The sequence below is a fragment of the Solea solea genome, chromosome 2, assembly GCF_958295425.1.
Source record: "Solea solea chromosome 2, fSolSol10.1, whole genome shotgun sequence".
Classification (NCBI taxonomy): Eukaryota; Metazoa; Chordata; class Actinopteri; order Pleuronectiformes; family Soleidae; genus Solea; species Solea solea.
In genome coordinates, this window is record NC_081135.1 from 31,306,260 (window position 1) to 31,325,840 (window position 19,581).

Below are 19,581 nucleotides of genomic sequence, written 5' to 3' on the forward strand. Positions count from 1 at the left end.
TCCACTGTTTCTACTTACCTTACAGTTTTAGTTTAACTGCATTCAGAACAAACATGAACATGTATTTTATAAACTAGGATGCAAATGGTGAGAGAAAAAAAATCACCTGCTTTACTCTAATGCCACTGTACAGGTAAACGTGGTTGTGTGCTGCCATCATGTGGTAAACTGGGATACTCACTGAATCGGTTTGTCTTAAGTGGTGGTTTGTTAGTTGGCACTAAAAATAAGCCTTCTGTTCTTATTTTTAGATCACTCTGTACATCACAAAATGATGGAACAGTTCTAATTTTGCTTCAGCTGATTATAAAATACCAAATAAATTGAAATATTGCAGACAAATATAATTGTTAGGGTAATTAATAATGACATTTTGAATAGTTCTTACCTGCAAATTGCTGAACTGTTCCTGGGCCTCCAGAGGATCATCTGGAGAATCAGTTTAAATCACTATATAGCTGTATCCAAGGAGCGCCTAGAGCTCATAGCCTTCCTTTGATAACAGTTTCATCGATGGTGTGCAATTTTTGAGCAACAGCACCCTCTGCAGGCACAAGTGGTGAAGTGGTTAGGTGGTTAGGTGGTTATTATGTACAGAAATAAAACCATATATCAGTCATTGAGCTGAATGCTCTCTATTTTCTGTGTTTCAGTTTAAATCCATGATCAGATCCATGGCTTCCCAAACATGAAACCTGCTATCACTCTGTTCCTAAAAGCAAAACAAAGTTAGTATCATTAATTAGACTGCAAAATTTGAATAATTTCACTTTAATGTGTCCCAACTCACTCGGTTAAAGCTGTAGTGTGCAACTTCTTAATATAAACAAATGTCTGTTACATTTAAACCAGTCAGATGAGTTCATACAGTGCTCCACATGAGTCTCTGTTTCTCAGGAAGTGCAGTGGTTGTGTTTTTGTGTCTGTGTAGACAGCAGACAACTTTAGGTTAAGGAGTTCTCTGAAACATGAGTGAGGTGGTGAGATATCGTAATGAGTGATAGGAGAATAATGGTTAGAATATGGACCTGGAGTCATCCTTTCACAAAGCTTGGTAGGCTCACCTGAACGGTGGGGTAGATCCAGAGGCACAGAGTCACCAGCACAAGCCTTATTACATCTATCTTCTACCGCTTTATCGCTGGTGTGGTGCCAATCCCAGCTGACAGGGACGAAAGGCGGGGTCACACCCTGGAGAGGCCTCCAGTCCATCACAGGGCCACAAAGAGACAAACAAACCATCCGCTCTCACACTGCAATCAATTTAGAGTGTCCAATATACCTAATCAACATGCAAACTCCATGCAGAAAAGCTCATGTTCCCGACCAGGTCGTGAACCTGGGTCTTCTTGCTGCAATAGCAGTGCTCACCACTACACCAACCGTGTGGCACAAGCCTTATACACCCGCCAACCCTCTGAAATGATTTTGTATTTCAGAGGCTAGAGCAATGTGAGGGCTGCAATGGCCAAAAAAAATCTCTACACACTTCATTATTAGACACAAACAATGAAACATTTTTCCAACATGACTCAAGATCTTCAAACGTAATAGAATGTAGAAAACTAAATAGTAATACATCTTTAACCATGAATTGTTGCAGGTTATTATGATGTAAAAGTGGTGTTATAATAACCATTCAAACAATACATGAAGACCAAGTGATTTCTACTGTAGCAAAGCTTTACTGGATCATGATCAAGATATTCCAGAAAAAAAAAGAAAAAAAGAAGTGAGTTTATATAAAAATGCATTTGAGACTTGTTTTGTGTGATCAGTAACGCGAATCCTACTTCTTATGTCATTAGAAAAAAAATGCATAAAATTCTCCGTAATAAGTAGTAACAATACTGGCAAAATAATTTTCCAAAAAAATATATACTGTATACATCTACTTCATATCTACAGCCACGTGATGCCATTATCGATACATTGTGTAACCGTGCGCTACGACACTTTTGGACAACATGTAGTATTTTGAGCAATAACAACAGAGTGGAGGCATGAAGAACTGTCTCGACGGCTAAAGATGCTGTAAAACAGTCAGCTTCCCTTAAACACAACACCATCACATCACTGACAACACAACAGATGTAGTGATTAACATGTACGGTAGTGTCTTTCTTTTCTTTTTTTAAAAGCACGAGATCTCTAACACTATTATGTAAGAGTCTGATCTGAGTGATAAACTTCATTAAAAACTGTTTTGTTTTTCCCAAAGTGTGCGTGATGTCGTTAAAGTGTGGCATCTCCAGCATTCTTACATGAGACATTTTTCAATACATTCATTTACATAAGGCAGAGTAATAACTACAGCACGTTAATACTTGCAGTCACCGTCTATAACAGGGTCAAATGATGGTCTAAAATGTGAACTCAATCACGTTAGATATAAGATAGTTAACGATGAATTAAGATTTATCAACTGCAACTGAGCGGCCGTCATGTGGCAGTTAAATTGAATTATTTAAAATGTATGTGGGTGAAAAAAAAAGCAGCAGTTTTGAGTAAAAACATTTTAACACTTTTTTTTTAAACCTAATGTTAAAAACCATGATAAGGGTTTACCAAAGAACAGGACTAACAGGCTCCAGAGACATTGGAGCTAACCTTCATTAGTGGGGCTCAAATCCTTCTTGATAAAATGTGCAGATTTATAAAATAGAGGACAAATAAAATCAGTAAAAAAAAAAAAAATCAACAAAAATGTATTAACAAAAGTTAAAGTTGTCATCTCTATTGTTCTTTTGAGGTCCAGTGTCGAAGATAATCCAGTTGTCACATCCAGTGGCTTCAACAGATACTGGCTGGTATCAAACTTACGGACAAGCAAAGAAAAAAACAGGGTCGCAGTGTAATACAGGGACAGTGTTTCAGCTTAAGAATCCAGTTGCTGTTTATCTCTTAGAATCAAGTGTCTTCATTTGAACAGACCTGTCTCCTCAGTCCTGTATCCAGTGCACTTCAGCAGCTCTGTGTGTGAGAGTGTGAGCTGCTCTTCATATGTACATACAGCATGTGTGAATACATGTGAGCGATCCAGTGTCTAAAAACAAGAGAGCGGGCGGGGGCAGGGAGGGGAGTAAGCACTAATAAGAGACAACCTACCGTCTTTGAAGGAAACCAGTGGTTGATGATTTTGTGCAGTAGTGTACATTACAGTGTGTGAGCTTCAAAGACTTTCATCTACACACAGGCGGAGCCAGCTGTTTGAGGCTGAGGTCAGGTTTAGATGATGGTTTAAATCAATGGTACCTCACTGAGAGGGAGACTCGAGTTAAATTATTAAAAAAATGTATTATTACTGGAGCTAAAAGTGTGTGTGTGTTTCATAAACTAAGTTTGTGTGTTTTGATCTGCTGTATGAGTTTGCGGTGCAGTTAAAATTGTGGTGCTTGTAAGCTGCCTCTTCCTCCCTGCCCTCCTCTGAGCCCACAGTGTTCACTTCACCCTCTTCAGCTGTCTGGTGAGTGGATGAGTGTGTGATGGACTGAGGTGGGGAAGCTCCCCCGTGTCTTCATCAGAGCTCAGTGGTCAGCAGACCTCTGGGTTTGGCTCCATCGTCCGAGGCTGGCGGCTGACCCACAGTGCTGTGAAGCACAGGAAACGCATCAGTAAAAATATTAAACACACACTTTCATGTTGACTATATTCTTGGGGTCTGGAAAAAACTGCTTTAAAAAGAGTTCCTTCTTTTGGTGCTTTCATAAAACACAACTATGATCATGAAAATCAGCTGAGAAAACATTCAACAGTGCAATAATAAATACATTTGTGTAAATGTTAGTTTACAACAACAAAACAATGTGTAAACTTGAATGAATATATAAATAATACTTAGTCAATGGTGATGATTTAAAAAGAAATTCAGTCGCAACACATACAAAAGATATCATTCAGAAATTTACACATGTATTCATGTTCTCAGTTGTGTGTCCATGAGTTTTTTTTTAACAATGAGGTTAAAATGTGACTTTTGTTGAGTTAACAAAAAACTATCAGTGTCTCACAGAGTTAAACATTAAAAATAAATTATGAATGCCCAAAGTCACAATCTAGTTAGACAGGGTGAAGTCAAAAAGCATAAATGTGTGTAATTTCTGCCACTAGGAGTCTCTCTCTCTCTAAGCTCTGCTAAACAGCTCATCCTGCACCCCTTTTACAGTAAATAGCGTATTCTGTCACTTGTTTCCATTCATTTTTAGTGTAGAGGAGGATTTAGAGCATTTAAACGTTTTTTTTTTCAAAGGCAAACCGAACGCAAAACATTGCAGCAGCTCCACAAAGCAAATGACCTCACTAAAAAGGTACAGATTCATATGGATTTAGGTTATTGTTACATATTATTATCTTTAACATCCTATTTATATTTCACCTGCTGTCTATCTGAGCATTTTACTGCTTGACCAGCAGGGGTCAGCAGAGCTACAACATAAACCTTTTATTGCTCTAGGTCAAAACACCAAGAATTTTACCTTGTGGCGATGGTGTTATGTGTGTGCACGAGGTGGGGGAGAACTGGGGTGAGAGCGGCTCCCCCGTCTGCAGGGAGATGAGGGGTGACCTTAGCGGGGGGGTCAGGGTCGAGCAGGCCATTAGTAAAGATGCCAGGAGGCTGCATTAGAGTAGGAAGAGGGAGAAGGAAGGTGGTCAGTTTCTATGTAGCCACTACATCAGCCTTAGTGTACAGCACCTACTGGGGCTGTTTATTGGACACACATTTAAATCATTTAATACAGGAGGACAGATGAGCAAGAGAAGAGACTGACAGGTGATAAGAGGTGAGCTCTCACAGAAGTTGTTGGAATGATCCAGCGAGGTGTAATGAGAGGTTTGGACTGTGGCACAGGAGGGAGCTGGAACAAACAAAACAACAAAGAGATAATGTCACCATCTACAGATAAAGTCATTTATAATTGGATGAATAGTTCAGACGTGGACAAGGGTACATTCAACTCACACCAGATCATTGACACTGAGAGGAGCAGCTGATTGCCTAGTTTAATAAGTAACAGGAATCTTAACAAAGACATAGACATAATGTATTCCCTAGCCCCTTACCCTAACCATCACTAAATGCCCAACCCTAACTCTCAAACCAGGTCTTAACTCTGAAAAAGCCCTTTAAAGATGAGAGGACCAGCCAAAATGTCCTCACTCCGTATGCTTTATAAATGTGTTGGTCCTCACACAGCTATAAATACAAGAACACACACACTCCTTGGTCAGGGCTGCAGAAAAAGGTTGAACATATCCGAGTACGTGTGAATAAGTGATGTATTTAAGCTTGTGTTGAACTCAGTGCTTTACTCTCCGCAATGGCTAATTTGTCCTTAATGTTGTGAAAAAGTAAAGGGAGCATTTTCATGCTCACAGAATCTCCAAAAGCGGTTGCATTAAAAATCCTTGCAGGACCCATTTAAACCATTGCACACATACAGTACAGAGGCTTGAACTCACGACAGGAGTTGGATCAGTGAAGTCGATCAGGTTGTCAGATAAAGGGGCGGCGAGTGGCAGGTCAACGTCTTCTGATTTAATCTGCGGGATGACACAAAAACAAAACAAACATGCAGACAATGGAACTTGTGAAAATCTTGTTTTCATGTTTATATATAGGCTTTTATTTAAGATAATTAAAAATGTAGGCTTTCCCTTGTGGCATGTTAATCATTTTCTCCATTCAAAGTTGTCCCAATTGTTAAGATTCTCCACAACCAAGTTATTGTATCTTATTGTGTCTTTATATAAAATAAACACGGTTTTCTTTAAGAGTCACATGATTGAATACGTATAATGCACCTGTATCCTCATAATGTGTACTACAGTTACTGTAATCATTGTCAGCACAGTGAATCACATAGAAATGTAAATTTAGATCACTAACTTTAATTTAACTACGAATATCATGTTACCTTTGGAGCCATGCTGTCACTGGCAGACTCTGAAGGCATCTTGGGAACAGAGGGGTTCAGATCTTCAGGTAACTTCTCCACACTGATGAGCAGAAAAACAACAACAAATTAGCCAAGGATATTTAATGAAGAATTCCCCAGAGACATGTTTGAATTTTAAGTGTTGTATTCTCAACCACACATTCAACTTTGAGGACTATAGGAGGATGTTTTCAAAAACTCTTTTTTTGAGTGCTGCTGTTTAGAGACCAAAAACTATTGAAACAAAAACACGAGTCTCGAAACAGCAGCAGAGCAAAATAGTGAATTGCAGATGCATGTACTGAAATAGGCCTGGAGCCATTCATTCATTGTTCCTTCCTGATTTTTCTGGTCAAGCTTCTGAATGTGTGCCAGTATTTGTGTGAACAATTATTCAGCAGCGACAACAGCAGTATCCAGGCAGAACTCAAGTCATGTGACCCAACAACACACACAGACTCACACACACACACACACACACACGCATCACTCAAACATACCAACAGATGTCAGCAAAGACCGCACAGAACAAGAATAATTTCTGTTTGGCCATTAAAAAAAAACATTTTTTATGTTCATCAGTGAGATAAGATCACATTTACATCGATAATAACCCTGAAGACTTAAAACAACTATCTAGCCCCCTTAAGATCTAAATAGCTATAGTATTGTCTATTTTAGCATTTTAACAATTTATTTAATCCTAAAAGTAAAAACATTTCATTGCAACAAAGTGAAATAAAATTGAAATTGAAGTTTCATTGAAGTTTCTCATTTTCACTTTGTTCACGTTTAGGACTTAAACTGTGGTCTTTATGCTCTAAGAGGATTTAGGAATCTGCAGTTATCCCTTTAATCTGTGTTCCCCTTTTCTCTGTCACATGATATATATACTATACGCTCATACACTGGAAATAATTATGACATCCAGAATTTTCCCAGCTGAAAAACAATCATGTGCAAAGCAAAAAAGGTGCACTCGGAAGCATCGGGCGCGTGCTGTGCGAGAACACACTGACCTGGCCCCTGCTGCTGATGAGAGCAGCGACGCTGCTGGCTTCAGCAGGTCCCACGAGTCCTGGGTGTCAGGACGACTGCTAACAGAGAGAGAGAAGAGAGAAGAGTTATTGTGACGCACTTTCAACCTGACATAAGGCAGCGGATGTGAATATTGACGCAATGAACATGAAAAATTCAGTCTCAATTACGGTGAACAAACATGACTCACAATTGCGGATCATATCAATTCTTCTAGACCGCGTAAAATCTGTGCATAATTTAATATTATAAACCTAATATCATGTTTTATTATTATTATCTTTTATCCAGGTTTCATTACAAGTTAATCCATTACAAGCATAGCAGATTCAGTAAATCCCTTTGTCTCTGTGTTGCACTAAAATTGTGAGCTACAACATTTAACGTGACGTGCTGTATTCTGCAGTCTGACCCATCCACTGCTTCACCGCTACAGAGACAGTGACTTGCTTACGGCTCTGCTAATAGGGATGAGCTCCCTGCAGGTGATGTAATGTTGTGAGCGATGCTAATAATCCTCATGAATATTCAAGAGCGTTAATCAGCCCTTTGTGGTTTGTGATTGGCTGAGACAATGCAGTGACAGCTGGTATGACTCAGGAAGATGAAGGAGGACGAAGAGGAGGAGGAGGAGGAGGAGGTAAAAGGCCCGGGTATAAGACAATGAAGCACAAGCAAAAATGGCCATGTTTGCGCTATACTGAGTCACTGTGCTTGATTAACATTAAAAGAGAAAAAAACAACAAAAGGAATGCAATATCATGCTTCAGAATGTAGACGTTTTGCATATTTTAGTCAAAATTATGTAATAGAAATACTTGTTCTAGTACAGATTTACTTACATAATTATGAAGTGAATTCTAATTCTGCAGCTTCAGAATATTGAGCTTATGTCTAAGTAATTACCCAGTGATACTGTAAAAATAAGTAGTGTGTAGTCATACCTGGCGGAGGCTTCCTGCAAGTTACAGTTCTTATCTCCGGCCTTTATGACATGCTCCTCCAAAGGTCCCTGCACAGACGTAAAAGAGAAGAAGAAGTGGATAATCAGACGGATGGAGGGAAGAGTTGGGAGTGAGGGACTGATACGGACGTGCAGCTCGAAGCAACTTAATAGCACAGTGCCATTACGAATACATTTCACATTTATCAGATGCCTGACACACTATAGCTGTGATGATTAAATTCTTCTGTGACACACCGTCATACTCTGGCGGGAAGGAATTAGTCCTGCACAAAGAGTCTTCTTGTTGAAAGTATTTGGACGGAGCTCGTGTTATGAGGAACATAAGCCTCCACATAGAATAGAGTTAAATTGCCAAATGTCTAAAAAGGTTCCAATATGCGACATTCAGCCACACAATATGCCAGGAAACAAATGATAGAGAGTAGAGTCACATTCCTCCTCAGCTGCATTTGGCAACCCATCATAAACGCTACAGTCTATACTGTTTATACATAAGTATGCATGTGTTCAATTGATAACACAGTAACTCTACCTTTTCTATCAGCTTTGCGTTCAGGATGTCCTGTACATGTTGTTTATGTTGTGATAACGAGTTCATGAGTTGAGAATAATAATTCACAAACTGCAGACACAGTTAATTAGTTGCAGAAAGTGGAGGGATGGCAGAATGTAGTTCAAAGCATCCAGATGAGGGCGACTATCTAGATATACTTTCAAAGAAAGCTTGTTCTTTGGCTTAAATAACTTAAAAAAAAAAGGAGAGCGGTAAGACCAGGGTTTATATTGGTCTGGCATTTCAACAATTCCTGAAGGGACTCCAAAAAGATGCAGAGCTAACCCTAATGTGATGTACACACATTATGTCTGATTTCGTTAATGACCAGATAGAACAGGCATGATAGCTTACTGGCATTAGTTGTTGGATCACTTTGGTTTTGGTCTGAACTGCTTGCTCCATTGCAATGACCGGTTATGTTCAAGAACTGCAAACTGAACCTTCAATAAAATGGAACCAGATTAACACCTTTCAATGTTGAGCCTTGTTCCTCACCTTGAGTGCAGCAGCCTCAGCTTGTGCTTTTAGAATGTTACTCTTCAGATCCTCTGGGGTGCGCAGTGGAGTCACAACAGGACTACTACCTGTGCTGCTCAGACCACACTTCTCCGTGATTTTCAAAACATCCTCCTGTTGGAAACAGGGTCAAACATTTAACATAAAAAAAAAAATAATAGTCAACTTTAAAAAAAAAACCCACTTTTTAAACAGTAATTATCCAATGACACCAAGACAGAGGGCATCAATAGGTTCCGATAGTTGTAGTTGAAACTATCCGTCTGACCAGCAACAAACACACACCTGATTGTTCATGGCCATGTTGACATTGATGTTGTTTCTCGGAGTAGAAAGGACTGGAATGATCTCCAGCTCCAGCTGCTTCAGCCGAGCCGCTGCTTCTGAGAACACAGATGAAAGTAAACATTAACAAAATGCTACTACTGTGAATATACACTACAGCAGTGACACCCAAACTTTTATGCTGGGCCCTCTTTCAGCTGATACTACTATTACTGGTGTGTAGAAAGGATGGGATAAATGCAGAGGTCAAATCCACTATCACTAATTGGTGTGTGTCGAAAAATATTTAATAATTGTAATCAGCTGTAGGTGGTTTATTAATAACGGAGACAATCAGGAGTGTCTGAGTGTCAGCCAGTGAGTTCTCTCACTGACACTATTATATCCTGTATATATATACTATTATATCCTGCCAAAAACATTCACAATTTAAAATAATTTGTCTCCAATACTGGATTTTGTATATTTTGTACTTCCTTAGCATTATATTCACTTGCATATTGATTCCATTTAATGCTAGGCAGTCAAACACCTCACCAGCGAGGCCGAGTGGATCGTCCACTGTGATACCGGTAGCACTGTAAGCACTGCTTGGTCCAGGCTCCTCTGCAGCGGTCACCGTGGGAGCAACAGGAGCATTGAGGACGTCATCGATGCAGGTCTCCATCAGATCAACCACAGTGGGCACACTAGAGACAATAAAAATAGAGAAGAGGAAGTTGTAAAATAATGAGTAGGTACAGATGCAGTTTAATAACAACACATGCAGTAGATATGATGGAAGAAAAAAGTAACAGAAGACTTTAGGATTATACAACAGCACAACATACCTGCAGCATCCTTAAGGTATGACTGAACTCTGCAGAGATCAGCAAAACTGGCAAACGATGATATCACAAGACATTGTGAAGACATTTCACAATGATACCAGTTTTCCAAAAAAACAAAACAACAAAACTAAAATCAAATCTGGCAAATATGTAAATGCTTCAACTGGAAAGATAACCAACAAAAGTCACCGTTGGGGAGTATAAATAACATAAACAAAAAAGCACAAAAGCAATAAATGTTCTTTGAAACAGAAAGACATAGCAGCTGCAGCACTAAAATAAACCACACTGCCTAAAACCAAATGTCTTTTCAAGAGGTAAAGCAACAGTTTTACAGACGCGCGGTTCTGCCAAAGGTAATAAGTCTTCAAAGCAAGAAATAACTTCTGTGGAAAATAATGCCGCGCAATATTCTCAGAACTTGAAACATCCTGAAGCAGAACACTTTATACATGGGTTTTGGTTGAAGCTCTTCGAGCGGCCTCGTAATTACCTCATTTTTCTGTAGCCCGAGGACACAGTGAAACATGGGCAGTAGTGAACATACCATACATGCCTAGAGAGAGAGAGCGCCAAGTACAACGCTTTACCACAGGATCACAACCAAGTGTATAGAAGTGTAAATACTCCCATGTTAAGTTATCTATGAAGGAAACAGACTGGACTGTGATGATGTATAAACCCCTCGTGTTGGCAATAAATGCAAACACTGAATTACATCAAAGTGCACGGTTCAGCCAGCTGCAGTTCAGTTCTCTCCTTTTTGGACTTCAAGGTCCTGGGTGTAACACCTAGGAGGGTTTAATGGCTATAAATAACTATAGTTGTGTAGTGCATGTATAATAATAATAAGTGGGTTATTGCTTCAAAATAAAAATATTTGGTTTACAGCCATAGCCTTATAATAAGCCTTTAATATGTTCTTTAGGGCAAGGGTCATGCTTCTACAGAAGCCTGAATAGACAAACTAGCCAGAGCCTGTGTTTCTTGTTTTAAAGCTAAAGACTATTATGAAAGCATAACATCCTTTCTGATAAGGCCACTGTAGTTCCCCGATGCACTTGGGAAAAGGAGGGGTGAGTGGAGGAGTCCTATGTTTGTTGTTTGCAATTAGATGCCACTATCTGTTACACACTGGACATTTATGGCCTGAATATAGGTTTAAAACAATAAAATAAAAACAATAAATGAATTAAAAAAATAAAGAAGAAAAGGATTATTATTATTATTTTTAAATATGCCATGCTTCATGTCAAGAGAAACCATTTAAAATCTCTATAGTGTATGTTATTTAAAGCTACACACGGTTCTGTGACAAGAGTAATCATGTCTTTATTCTCTGAAATGATTTTTAAACATACAAAAGGTGAACGTCCTTTGGTCACAGTTGCTGTAAACATTTAACTAAGCACAAGATATCATGAAATCATCGAAACTGCGTGGGATGTGCAAGAAAAAGCGCAGTTTAGTGGTGTAGCGGAGGTGTAGTTAAGCATTCAGCGGATCAACCTCGACACACTGCTCTTCATGTATACCGTCCAAAACCCAGCATTTAACGCTCAGCACCTCAGTTGTTTTCACAAAACAAACTGTTACAGTGTATTTAAAACAGATAAACATCTTCATAAAAAGCTCGATTTACTTTGGAAAACTCTACCCGAGAAGGTCGTGTCAATTTAATTTCTGAGTACAGAGGGAGAGATATGTTTTGCACTGGGCACAAGGTTTAAGAGTTATAGTTGCATGTAATCCACCTTTAAAGAGTGACGGTAACTCTTTGCCCCCGGCTTCTATGTTTTGTGCTTAACTAAGGTAACAACCTTTTTCTTTAGATAAGATGCATCAACCTTCATTTCCAATCCCACTTTTCAAAAAAAAACAAAAAAACACAGCAGCAGATCCATGAAATGTGCAGAACAAATTAAATAAAAGCAAAAAAAAATCACATTATTGTCTAATATATATTCATTCATCAGCAGTCAAACTTAATGAAGCAACAGTGTTTTGGGTATTACAAAAACATAATGTTATTTATGAGAGAGAGGAAAACATAAAAAGAGGAGAGAATGCACTCAGACGCTCAAAGAACTATGCATCCTATTGTTGTCTTGCAGAGTCGAGAGTGGAGCTGAATTCTTAGCCCTCACGTCGATACCACCTCACGACACAACGTTTCACCATGACATTAGGAATGAAGGTCAGGTGAAGCAGGGTAAGGAGGAGAGAGGAAAAAGTATCAAGATTTTACAGAAGAAGCAAAGGTAGACTTCTCAGAATTGTCACTAAAAAAAAAAGGATCAGAGATGGACTCAGACAGAGGGCAGTGTCAGGTGAGACTGCAAGTTTGAAGAAGCGTAACGTGAGTGTGTCACTCGACTGCAGAAGTAACACTGCAGAGTGTTTTCCGTTGAGGAATGTTTCAGTTAACAAGGAACATGAACATGAATGTGCTCTTTGCTTTGGTACAATCACGGCCAAAAGCACCGTCTTTTTCAAGGGGGCGAGTCACTGCTGAGCCATTCCCATTTATTAGTGTGCTGTCCATGTCAGTGTCAGTCCAGATGCTGAGACTGCTGTCACCTGGTTTCGGATCTGTCCAACTCCTTTTGGGGAGATTTGGTGGGATATGAGCAGGGAGGATGGAGGGAAGAGGAGACCTGAGGAGAACAGGGTGGAGGAATGACAAGATGTGTAAGAGGGAAGAGGACAAACGGAACGGGAGTTAAGGAAATGAAGTGTGAGCGAGTGCTTAAGGCAGACTGGGGAGGGGGCATTCAGTGAAAAAAACAGCTAAGTGGAGAGTGAGACTGTATGCAAATAAACGAGGGAGAGGAAGATAAGAGACACCCAGCTCATTTTACACAGGAATTAAATGTATTAGGAAAGTAGGGAGGAGCAGAAGGCAGCAGAGGTGAATTAGACGGAGCAGGTAGCTAAAAAGACAAGAACATTCATTGTTTGTAGAAAAATTCAATGCACGTGGAGGCCTAACCTTGCAATTTTGAAAAAAATGTTTTTAGTTTTTGCCAGGTCAAACTTTATGGCTCTATTTCAACATGGCATTGTGTTGTTTTAGGGCACACTTAAATAATGTAAGTGTATGTTGACAAGTGTTGTGACATAATGACTTCAGCTAAGTGAAGTGGACAGGATGTCTGTGGAGAGTCGATGATGTGGCATTTCACCTCAAACAGCTCGTCTCCCCACACCACCAATATGGTTTTCTGATTCATCTCTGACAGACGTCACATGATTTTTGTTTACTCTTTCGTTTAGAGTGAGCGAGAAAGAGAGGGAGAATCTGCACAGCTCCTAAAATAGTTTAAAAAAATATAACATTTATGTTTTCCATGGATTGAGATTCAGCCTAGACCTAGACATTATAACTACAGTGAGAGGTGTCAGTTTTATGTAATCACGCTGAGATCCTCTGTCTCTGTCTATTTTTTGCTGGGAACTGCACGTGTCATGCGAGAAAAATAGGCGAGTCACCTGAGCTCAAAAACAGACTTGCGTGCAGTGTGAACACGCCACAAATCCAGTGTGATCCAGGCCTAAGTGCCGTGGACGCACACAGTTCCCCATTTTCACAGTATAACTGCGAGTTGTGAGATGAGAGAAAGCATTAAACAAAGACCTATTTACTCTTCCTGATGATTATAACTTTGTAATGAGGTACAAAAGGACTGAGAAAAGATGATAGTTTGTAAAGGGGGAGATGCGACATGGCATGCACAACAGCGAAATTGCACTAAAAAGCAAGCATGTTAGATGTAACAGGAGAGAGAGAGGAAAAAGAACCAGGAATTACTCTGAAGAATCAAAGATATTACGGTCTCTCTTTCAAAGCATCCTCCTCATGTCAGCCGGGTCCAAAATAAACCGTGTCCATGGTGTTGATGGTATGAAGGGGCGGTATGAAATCAGAGGTCATCTCAAGTCTAACATCTTGTATGAATATTCTGTAAAAACACTGAAGAACTTCAATGTTTCGTGGACTAGTCTGGTCCCTACTTGAGCATGTAGACCAGAATAATGTGCAATAGCTGTAGCAGCTGAATTTTACATGACATAAAACCAAAAAAAAGGTTGCTAAGGTGGTTACTAACTTTGCTAAAGATAATAGCCTGAGCACAGCTCAGATTTTTTAAGGTTTATTTTCCACCCTTCAAGCAAAAAAGAGGAGGATTCAGCGTTATTTATGTTGCTGTCTATGCAATGGTAGTCTTTTTTTTATTTTGTATCTCTATAAAAAAAAGAAGACAGAAATCCTCTTATTACAGTTGACCAGAAATCAGATCTGATCAGCCTGAGCAGTAAATCTGGATGAGCTGTTATTACGCAAAGACCCAGTTGCAGACACGTTGATGGTGAGTACTGATATGTTACTTTATCATATTCATGTAAGGCCATGGGACCACTAATATGTTAGCAATAAGGTGACGGGCAAATGTTCAGTAATGCTCAAATATTGTTATAATATCTGACGAACCCTTCCCAGGTTAGAAGTTAAATAAGCAGGTTCAAAGAATGCACAGCATGACATTAGATGACTGAAAGGAGAGACACTGCAAAACACCTAATATTTGAAGAGCAGATCCCAAGCTGAAACCAAGCCACATCACAGAGTCATAATGCCAGACACAAGATCCCCGCAAAAAAATCATCACATTACTTCCAGCAGAGATTAGGTTGATATTTCATGCTGATCAAGAGTGGACAAACATAGAATTGCAGCAGACAATTGCACTGTAAGAGCGCCCTTTTCCCAAGCCAAAAATCATAAAAGCCCATCACTGCACAGCATTTGATTGGTTAAGGCCAGAGCGATGGCAAGTTTTAATGTTTGACCGTACCTACCTGACCTGCCTCCAGACTACACCAATGTCATCAGTATATGTTAATACTGGAACACACATGGAACAAAGCAGGTTTACGACTGAGAAACACATTTGTCTGCATTAACCAGGGTCCAATAGTTTTGGACACCAATGTACTGTATGTGCATGTACACAAAAAAAATAACTTTGACGAAGAAGTATGGCAGAACAAAGCAAATAGTTATAAAAGTTATAAGGGTGGTCCAGGGAGGAAAGTAAAAGTAAAAGGAGGACACAGAAAACTCTGTCCTACAGGCCATTATGTTTCCATAAACACATTCTTATACTCAGTGCAAGTACCCAACAATCACCAAACTGAGCAGGAACAGTGGAAAAACAAGATGTGTCAATATCTCTCCCTGTGCCTCATTTTTTTTACCCTGTATTTCCTGGTCACAGCATGACAGGGTCAGTAAATAATTCATGTTCAGCTACTCTCAGTGTTGGTCAATGAAAAACACACAAACAGAGCTTTAAAAGTATTCAGACCCCTTCAAAGTTTCACATTTTGTCAGGATGCATCCAAAAATGGTTTAATTTCTTGTATTGCTGTTGTTGAAAATGTCTCTTCAGTTGTTTGTTTTTTTAACACCGCAAAATAGCAAAAATGTGAATAAAGGAGGTCTGAATACTACAATATGGCCATCCGCCATACAACAAACGAGAAATAAAAACTATGGTAAATTGAACACGGTGAAACCATCAAATTATAAATGAACCAACCTCCTCTTTTCTCCGCCAGGACTCCTGGGTAGAGCCTCAATTTCCACTGGTTTACAGACAGAGGCAACTGCTGGGGTGACCACAGGCACACTGGACCAGGCACCTCTACTGGAAGAAACCTGCAGAGGAGAGGACAGAAAAAAGACAGGAGTAAAATTACGTATAAAGAAGGAAATAGAAGGGCACTTGTTGAAAAGACAAAGAAACAAAAGGAAGAAAACAAGTAAACAACTTTTTTCAATAAGTGTCATTGTAATCATAGTAAGATGAACAAATATCCCCAGCTGTTACGTGTTAGCAAACTGTATCTGATCGTACAAATGAATTTATTTCTTAAGTGCCAACTACCAAAGTCAAACAACTGTGTTTTGTTTCCTAATAGACAACAGAAGAAAGAATAAAAACACTGTTTTGTTCTTCACCTTGTTATCTTTGCTTGAGCTGACTCCATTGCCTGAGGAAAGAGCTCTGGACAAAGAAAGTAAAAAGGTTTTAATCCAAAACTTAATAGCACAACATCTAAACAATATTGGTAAAAAAGAAAATTGAACTGGTTTACAGTGTACAGGGGCAATGCAGAGACATGTTTGGTGACACTTTTTTTCCCCATTATACTTCCTTTATTTAATTTTAAGAGGATTCCCATGAGCCAATTAGCATTTCCCGATCAGTATTTAAAACGGCTGAATTCTCTAATCTGGGAAAATGAAGAGTCAGAGTGCAGGTCTATTCAAAATATGTGTGAGGAAAAGTCCCAGGAATGTTAATGGTAACAATGCTTTGAGTGAGCTGGTCACATGACAGCTTACTACAAATGACATCATGTCTATAATCCTCATTCATATCCATTTAACAAAAGGCTGCCCCTGAAAAATGGGTATAGCCAAGACTTATGGTTAAAACAGAAATATAAAGTCTGGGTGAATGCATGAGCGAGAGGGCACTTGTATTTATGAGTGTGGACAAATGTGTAATACACAACCAAAAAACTTATTTTTATTGTTGTTATTAACCTCAAATAACAGGAAAATAAAAATACACAGTCAGCAGCTGTGGAACAATGACTTATGTGGTCAAGCTTACATTAGAACTAGAGTAAAGAAGAATAAAACTGACATTAAAGATGTTAAAATAAAAGTGTACTCACTCCTGTGGAATGAATGGTCCTGTAAAAACACAAAGAACAGACAGTGTTTGAATGGATAGATATCATAATAGTTAGGGAAATAGTTAACATGATACATAATCCATTTCCATCTAGTTCTGTAAATGATTATGCAGAAAGTGGGCAAATTCCTGTGTGCTGACATGTGACTGAGCGAGTATTGTCCTCACCTCTGTTCTGCATGGTTCTCCTTGAGTAGCGTCGACTGGGCCTTCTCTCAAAGGTGGCAGACCGCCTTGCTTTATTGGTCTTGGTTGTCTGATACTCGGTCTTTCCACTGGTACCCAAAAAAAAGAAAAAAAAGAAAAAAGAACTTTCAATTTATTCATACAATATAAATGATTCCAACCATGGGTGTTATAGGCCAAATCAAAAAAACAAAAGGACAAACAAACCCTATTGTCTCAAAAACAACAGGCCCGGTGACGAGCCCTGCTGAACTCTGGACCCATCCGAGCAATGGCCTTCCATTAACAACAAACCCAGTTACCGCTGTGTTAAACCAACATTACTGCCAGTGCTTATCCAAATGGGAAATGTTTAAACACACAGAGAAGGGAACTAGTTGGCTACAGCGGGCGGAACCTCTTCAAGTATGTGTGTACACACGTAGGAGGTTTGTATGTACAGAGGAATGATACTGTTTATCACACTTTGATTATCTCCATTAGAATGTTAAAAATCACAGTACAGAGCTCTTTAAAGTTGAGTGACCTACTTCACAAGCAATTTCCCAACTTGTTTACAAATAAGATATTTTAAATCAGGAAATTAGATATATGCCATATTAACAGGGATTAATGTGGATGTAACTGTTAGCTTATACAAAATGTAGATAAAGAGTAAGCTTATATCCATGTCTTGTATACTACCACAAACTGTTAGGCTCTGCTTATTTGATACAAAATATATATTGTAGTTGTGTCTGTGAACCACCCTCGGGAAAAATAAAGCCATTATTTGGAGAGAATCCCATCCATTACCTGTATCTGAAGCGTGATCCCATGCGAATGAATCCAGAGCGTGCAGAGTTCTTCTGTACAGGCCCTCGCAGCCTAAAGAAAGCGTGGTGCTCTACGGCACACTTCCACAGATGCTTACAGGCTTTGGGATGGTCCATCCTGAAGACAAAGGTGTGCTCCTGCTCTTTTCCCTAATATAAGAAGAAGGTCTCAGTAGAGTGACATGAAAGCACATTGTTGTACAGACCTTGAGCTATTGCAGGTTAAATTGAAAATAAACTCAAGTCATCTGAAACACTTTCGGTTGAAGGTTATATGTAAAATTAAGCTCATGCTAAATCTTACTCGATGAAGGAGCCTGATCTGTGGAGAATGAATGGACACACTAGTCTGCAAGTGCTGCCGCATGAATCTGATTTCTCATGGCAGCCGCGATGAAAGCCTTCCCGGCACCACAGTCAGTTACACTACTGTACACTGCCATGTCAAAAAAGCCTGACCAAGTCACCAAAATCTACAACTGCGCAAACTGCACCAAAACAGCCACATTATTCTTGCTTATCCCTGCACTAATGCCAGTCTGAATGTTGTAATTGTATAATTATTGACGTTTGCCAATATCTTGGTCTAAAAAATGTAAAAAAATGTTGAAGAACCACAATTGTGGGTCATGTGTCATTTCATACAGAAACTTGATAGAAAATGAAAAGACATGTATATAATGTACAAGTAAATTCCTCAGGTGACAAGACTACCGAAAAATACACAACTGCTGAGAACAATGTTAGTGTGTGTGTGTAGGAGAATGGTGCATACCAGAAATACCAGAGGGGGCAAGCTTCTTTATTAACCTCGCTCAGAGACCTCCAGGATGGGCATAATCAGTCTCTCTCCTTCTCTTTCATATACACTAGCCTCTGGGTACAACAATATGAAGTCTTGTTTCATTTTCTAGAAGTAAGTTCTCTTAAGGCTCGGGCTCTACTTCATACAAGATGTTGCCTTTATTGTGAAGAAAGCAAACTCAGCAAGTTTTACATTTTCTTTCAAGTGGCTTTCGATACTCTTGCTGAGTTTGCGCTGACATGTTAATGTCATGTGGTGAAACTGGTGAGCTTTATCTTCAAGTACAAAATGACTTGTTTGTCTAATGCTTCTGCCAAGAAACTGTGTCACCATTGCATTCCATTGATACTTAAAACCAAACTTACTGCATCATTAATCCTCAAGTGAATGTTTGCCCTTTCAGAGTCACACACACACACACACACACATTATCAGCAACAGTACAGTAAATAGGGGACATTTTCAACATTCCACTGTATGGCAATTGTGTGTGTTCCTGCTCACCTGGTCATCATCCTCCACTACCACAAGAGTCAGTTTGCTCTTTTTGAAATCTAGACGAGTGATTTTGGGCCTAAAAACAAAGAAACAAATAAAACACACACACATAAAGGGTGATAATTAAAAACATGATAGAAAAAAGCACTGACTATTGAATATTAAAGCAAAAATAGTTCATAAATTAGGTCATACCAGAAGAAGAGCCCAATCTTGGTTTGTCCTTCAAATACCAGAACCCCAGTGGGTGTCAAACCCAGACTGTACTCATTACCATCTCTGGCCTGCAGGGCAGATGTCGACAGAAAGGCAGGGATACAGAAGAAACAAAGCATTATGATAGAGATGAGTGGAATCCCTCTACCATACCACTAAATAC

At 39.3% G+C, this 19,581-nt stretch overlaps 1 protein-coding gene across 4 annotated transcripts in view; it reads right to left on the minus strand.

The window, feature by feature from the left end:
• Positions 1-1,662: 1,662 nt before the first annotated feature.
• epb41l5 (erythrocyte membrane protein band 4.1 like 5) overlaps positions 1,663-19,581 on the minus strand; it is a 29,642-nt gene continuing 11,723 nt past the window's right edge. Inside the window, exons 10-26 of one of the 4 annotated variants that reach the window (XM_058621532.1) lie at positions 19,398-19,486; positions 19,209-19,278; positions 17,880-18,049; positions 17,067-17,173; positions 16,879-16,897; positions 16,154-16,199; positions 15,732-15,850; positions 9,836-9,987; positions 9,299-9,393; positions 8,993-9,127; positions 7,919-7,986; positions 6,956-7,033; positions 5,916-5,997; positions 5,461-5,541; positions 4,770-4,856; positions 4,476-4,615; positions 1,663-3,590 (exon numbers count right to left, since the gene is read on the minus strand). In XM_058621532.1, coding sequence (XP_058477515.1) covers positions 3,521-3,590; positions 4,476-4,615; positions 4,770-4,856; positions 5,461-5,541; positions 5,916-5,997; positions 6,956-7,033; positions 7,919-7,986; positions 8,993-9,127; positions 9,299-9,393; positions 9,836-9,987; positions 15,732-15,850; positions 16,154-16,199; positions 16,879-16,897; positions 17,067-17,173; positions 17,880-18,049; positions 19,209-19,278; positions 19,398-19,486 — 1,608 coding nt within the window. In that variant the 3' untranslated portion in view covers positions 1,663-3,520. Of the gene's footprint in view, positions 3,591-4,475; positions 4,616-4,769; positions 4,857-5,460; positions 5,542-5,915; positions 5,998-6,955; positions 7,034-7,918; positions 7,987-8,992; positions 9,128-9,298; positions 9,397-9,835; positions 9,988-15,731; positions 15,851-16,153; positions 16,200-16,878; positions 16,898-17,066; positions 17,174-17,879; positions 18,050-19,208; positions 19,279-19,397; positions 19,487-19,581 lie in introns of all 4 variants that reach the window. The other 3 variants (XM_058621522.1, XM_058621543.1, XM_058621515.1) reach the window with 3 other exon arrangements.